The following is a 6,000-nucleotide window of genomic DNA, read 5'->3' on the forward strand; positions in this document are numbered from 1 at the left end:
CAGGAGGAAATGGCAGTAGAAACAGCTATAATATATATGTGTGTGAGAATTATCCAGCACTGCCTTCAATATGTTCATTTTCTCCTTGAAATTAAGTAGCCTCCTTAAAAACATTCCTTATAATCATCAACATTTAGAAAAAAATCTAAATGACAAGTCATGAGAAATATAACCTCGTAAGTGTGGTCAGAGAACCCGGGTGGGATGAGGTGTACAGAGGTGAAAGAGAATAGAAACCAATTTTCTTAAAAGAAAAGGTGAGTTCAGTTTAAAATATACGCGTCTGCTCTGGTTATTCCCTGCCCTTCAGATCCTCCAACTTTCTCTGCCTTGCTTTGTGACCCCTAGATTCACTTCTGCCACAGCAACACCTGAGTCCTGGGGTCCTCGGGCTATGGGGCTTCCATTTGGCTTCCATTACTGGGATGCACAAGGAGGACACAGGAGAGGAGAGGTGCAGCATCTCACCTTGCCTTCCCCTTGACAGCGGCTACCTCCTTCAAGGCAAAAGACTTTACTGGACAGTCCCTGCCCTGTACAAATGGTTTCTCACCCTTGTTAGGGCCTGGGCACCTGGCCATTCCTTCTTGATTCTTTGATGTCCTTTCTGCCTTGGCAAATAGGTTTTGCAGTTCAACCCTTTGAACTTATTCTTTCCTTTTTGTAACCCTGATTGATATAATAATCCCTTTAAATGTATAATTTTAAAAATGTATCTATAAATAATGCTTCTACTATATGTCTGATATTTTCATTTTCAAAGGTCACAATAAATTTCTCTAAGATGTACAAAATACAATTTCCATTAAAGAAAAAAAGTAAAAATGGAAAAATGTTTTATTTTCAATTATAAAGTAGCTGTGCTCAAATGATATCTGAGTTGCATTTTAATTTGATTTTCAATTTGGGACTTTGAATGCTTTCCCTAGTAAACAATATAGTAAAACTAAAATAGTTCTTAGGCAGCTAGAGGAAACATGCTTAATTATAGTATGACTTAAATATAATCCAAATTACTTAATTATTTACTTATTTTTGGTACCAGGGGTTGAATCCAGGGGCACTTAACCACTGAGCCACATTTCCATCCCTTTTTCATTTTTTGAGACAGGGTCTCAGTAAGTTACTTATGGCCTTATTAAGTTGCTGAGGCTAGCTTTGAACTTGCCATCCTCCTGCCTCAGATTCCCGAGTTGTTGGTATTACAGGCATGCACCACTGCACCCAGCACACTGTTATTTTTAGAACCAGAAGGTACTGGGCACAGTGGTCTATGTGAGTGATGCTCTGGCACATAACTTCATAGAACAAACTGGGAACAAAGCTGCTTGACACTGCACAGCATGGTGGCTCCGTCTAAATATCAACAGGTTACTGGGTAGTTCTGTCCCCAAAGGCCTGAGAGGCTTATACAAGTATGAGAGTAGAACAAATAACTCTTGAGAACCAGTTAAGCCTCCACACCTACATACATAGATCCCAACGTCCCCCTAGGTATTGAGTGGGAAAGGCTCTGAATGTCCACTAGGATCTGGGTAATGGACACACATCAGTAGTAGCAGCTGTCATTTATTGAATACCTTCAACGATCCAGGTCTATGGTAGATGTCATTTCTAATCTTCACAGCAATCAACATCATGACCACTACTACTAATGGCTTAAACTATTAGGCATTATCTTAATTGATAGGTAGGTACTAATGCTATTTCTATTTTAAAGATAAAAAATTTGAGGTGCAGAGAGGTTCAGTAAATTTTAAATATATCACCCCCCCACACACACACACAGAATAAGTTGCAATCTTTAAGGTCCTATAAGGGTCCCATAAGTGTCTTTAATATCCTGTAAGGGTCTTCAAGTTTTAAATATCTTACCCAAGGTGGACTAATATATTCTGGAGTCATAATTCAAAACCAAATTTGTCTAATATTTGTTCTTTACATATTTTGAATGGAGGACTCAAGGATGACTATCCAAATTGAGGGGTGAATATGAATAAAATATGAATTTTATTTGTATTTCCCTCTCTCTCTCTCTCTCTCTCTCTCTCTCTGTTCTGGGGATTGAACCCAGGGCCCTGTGTATGCTAATGGCACACTTTACCACAGAGGTACACCTCCAGTCCATATTCATGATTTATTTATAAACTGAATGATAGCAAATTTGCAAACACTTACAAATTAAATAATAATGTACTAATGCATAACATGATACTATGTTCTTATGAATTTAACAGGAAAGATTGCTACAGTAGAGTATGTTTAGCATGAAACCAACATGAGAAAAAAACGAGGATTCTAACTTATCCCACTTTCTTTAAAAATAATATGACTACCAGGTTACAAATCCAATGTGTGACTATAGTTTTCTATAATAACAATAAAAATCTTTTGGAATAATTAGATGGCAGGGGAAATTTTGCCATTCAGCTATACATTGCCAAAAGGAACTCACCAATCTAATATCAAAACAATCTAGATAGTAATGCTTTCAACAAGTTAGCAACAAAAATGGAAAGACAGAAGGCTGGGGTGTGGCTCAGTGTAGAGTGCTTGCCTCCCATGTGTGAGGCACTGGGTTCGATCCTCAGTACCACATAAAAAAAGTAAATAAACAAAATAAAGATCCTGTGTCCATGTATAACTAATTTTTTTTTTTAAAAAATGGCAATACAATACAGCCTATTTCTAAATCTTTTACTTGGTCCTTTATGTGAAAACACAGGAAGAACAGAATTAATATAAAGATTTGTTTATATGTAGCATCATTATAATTTTTCATTATTTCTAATTAAATTTCAAGTTGATTTTGTATACAGAAATGTATTCTTTCCTACTTGAAAACTTGTTTTCATTTACTCTGTTAGTACCTCTCTGATTGGTTTGGCTTTCTGCCTGATAGCATGATTTTTTAGGTTATTTGTTAATTCCTCTACTGGATGCAACATATGTGAGAGTAACTTGGTGCTGCGGGGCTCTTTGCTTTCAATCATAGTAGGTTATAAACATCAGTTTGTTGAATGAGAAAGACCTTTGACTATTCAAATAGAAGCACTGACTTTGCTGATGTTTCCCAGAAAACAAGAGCTATCTCACATGAACCTACATGGCTTGGTGGATAACTCGGGATTTCTCCAGAAGGTATTCTGAAATCTGTGCTCCCACTATAGCTCCAGAAGTGGTAAATTTCATTTCCAAGTATTTCCCAAATCGGCTGGAATTGTCATTTATAATAGTACAGGCGTTGCCAAAGGCTTCAACCAAATTGTTCACTTGTAAAATCTTCTCTTGCAGGATTCTGTTGTTAGCCTAGGGAGGAAAGGTCAAGATACAAAAAAAAAATTGTGAAAAATTAACTTTGTCAATAATAAGATATCTCTTCTTTGATAAACACTTTATGTGGACATAAACATCTGGGAGCATATTCTTGGTCTGTCATCAGATGTCACAGCCTGGCCTGTATTCCCCGTCTAGGATATGTGTTCACCCACCTGCTTTCTTAAAAGTGAATGAAGACATATTCTACACTTTTCTATTCCAGTGCAGTACCGTGCAGTGCTTGACTGACAAACACAACTTACAAGCAGACTATGCACACTGAGGTACACGTCTCATTTTGTTATTCCTATCCCACTGTCCTGGGCCCCCATCCAAATCTTCCCCAGATCCAGAACCACTTCCCTTGCTTCCAAAGAAAGTCCTAAGCCTGAAACTAAGAGAGTAGAGTTAACTTGAGAATTCAAAAGTGGAAGAATGGGAATCGTGAGCATTAAGAGCAGCTCAGAATCATGAATGGGAGCCAACATAGTATCCTTCTATTTGTCCTACCCCACCTCTATCTCTTATGCTTTTCCCTTCAAGCAAATGTTAGGCTTGTTTTTCTTCTTTACCATTTTACCTGAAACTCCACCAAGTAAGAATTTATTTATGCTAAGAGCCAACCACTTTTAGAAAAGCATGTCCACCTTCCTATCCTCTAATCCTCCACATCTTGGCAGAAATCTGCTCAAGGATATCATTATCAGGGTTAGTCCTTAATACCTGGCTGAGCTCAGCTGTGTTAAAGGCAGAGGTATTTTTTAAGTCACAGGAAAGGAGCAGTGGCTAACTCTGGAACAGAGGCTACACTAGAATTTGAGTAGACTGTAGAGGGGGCGATCACAGTGAGGTTTTCAGGCTGTATAAGGACCCTGGGAGTCTTTTAAAAGATGCACTACAGGGTGAAAGAGGGGACTAGGGAGTATTGGGACAAAGCTGGCTCTTTAAAAATGTTTTTGGCTAGCCCTAAACCCACAAAAAGGGTGAGATAATATCTCCAGCCCACCTGTATGAAATAGCAGTGATCTGCTACTGAAGGATCAGAGGAATACTATTCCCAAGATACAGTCTATCCAGCAAACACCCGTTGTTTGCATCTAGTAAATCTTTATCAAAGAGGTAAGTAAAAAAAGAACAAGATAAGACCTGATAACAGGGTATGCATGTGCACACACACACACACACACATACCAACAACAACATTAAATCACACATTTAGATCTAGAACAAGATGAAGAGATTAGATGAACAACTTTGCTGACATCGACAAAACAGCATCCACACATGGTTAACCCATTATTGATGGGAAAATCTGTTGGTCCACAAATCAGGACAGAAGAGCAAGGGTGGCCCTGGAGTACATGAATTCAGGTGTTCAGCCCTTCTATGCCCGAGGACTATGCTGTGCCTTACTGACCCGCTTCCTGTACCGCATCTTATTTTCACTGTCCTTAAAACCTTTAGCATGATATTTATTCTAGAATTAAGGAGAGGGAAGATGCTGGGCAAGGGGAGTGGAAGGGCCTGAGAAGAGAGACCTGCAGTGGTGCCCCCGTCTTCCTAGTCTTTGGCAGCCCTTCCAGCCCCAAGGGGCCACAGCCCTGGAGGGCAGAGGTCACACTAACCACTCAGCAAAGCACATGTATACCCCACACCAACTGCCGGAGAGAAAATATTACAGTCAGTTGGTGTTTAATAGGAACATGGAATTCTTTCTACTCATCATTTTGAAAATGAATTAGACTCAATTAAGCAGCTATTTTACCTATGTGGCCACACAGTTTTATAGAGAGATTAGGTCTAGCTTTGCATCACTGGTACTTCACAACACAAAATTCCTATAATCACGGTGCTGGCAATATATTTAACATAGCTCTAGTTATAACAAGATAGATCACAATAAAAATTTTTACAAGGGTAAGTTGTATCAATGACTTCTTTTGATATCAGCCTAATGAGAAAACATGATTCTTGTCTTATTTTAAGGGCTCTACTAGAATATCAAAGTTTCCATCTTCAATTTCTGTTTTTTTTTTTAAATCAAGGTATAGTTTACATAAAGAATCACCTTTCATAGTGTACATCTCTGAGAGGTTTTACAAACATTCAATCACTTGATACTGGAGATGGCGGCGAGGGGAGTGCATTACCCCCGTGTGCTGCTTCACTGTGTGGGAGTATGACAAGTCAGGACGGCTAAAGGATATCTTGTTAGGAATTTCCAGCAATAGTGGGGTGCTCCGGAACCTGGAGGAAGGATTTCCATCGCATGAGGATCGGCTACGGGGACTCAAACGCGAGAGGTTTGTCGCACGGAGGGTAACACGGCTTATTCAGCAAATCGCCCCGCGGCTAGAGTCTGCAGCGCGTGCTGGGATAGAGACGCAGGGTTACAGCGCTGCAGTTTCTGCCAGCCGCGCAAGCACCGTACTCAGGGCTGAATTCTGGGTTCGAGACGGGGGAAAGGAAGCGGTCCATCTCAGTTCTCCACACCGGTCAGACCACAGAGGAGGCCAGCAGCCACCATGATGGTAAACTGACGTCACCTTCCCTGTTTTCGACTGACCGCAGCTCATTCAACCATAGATCAGGTAATTTCAGGCTGCAATTCGCCTGAGGCTTGCAGACAGATTGCTAGGGTTCAGCGCCTGGGTGCTTCTTAGAACCTGAGCTTATCGGAGC

The 6,000-nt window shown here is 40.1% G+C and overlaps 1 protein-coding gene across 2 annotated transcripts in view; it reads right to left on the bottom strand.

The window, feature by feature from the left end:
• Myo3a (myosin IIIA) overlaps positions 1-6,000 on the bottom strand; it is a 224,397-nt gene that overhangs the window by 103,118 nt on the left and 115,279 nt on the right. For both annotated transcript variants that reach the window (XM_015495223.2, XM_048812677.1), the window contains exon 14: positions 3,107-3,309. In XM_015495223.2, the coding sequence (XP_015350709.1) occupies positions 3,107-3,309 (203 nt within the window). The remainder of the gene's footprint in view (positions 1-3,106; positions 3,310-6,000) is intronic.

The sequence above is a fragment of the Marmota marmota genome, unplaced genomic scaffold (genome assembly GCF_001458135.2).
Source record: "Marmota marmota marmota unplaced genomic scaffold, marMar, whole genome shotgun sequence".
NCBI classification, from domain to species: Eukaryota; Metazoa; Chordata; class Mammalia; order Rodentia; family Sciuridae; genus Marmota; species Marmota marmota.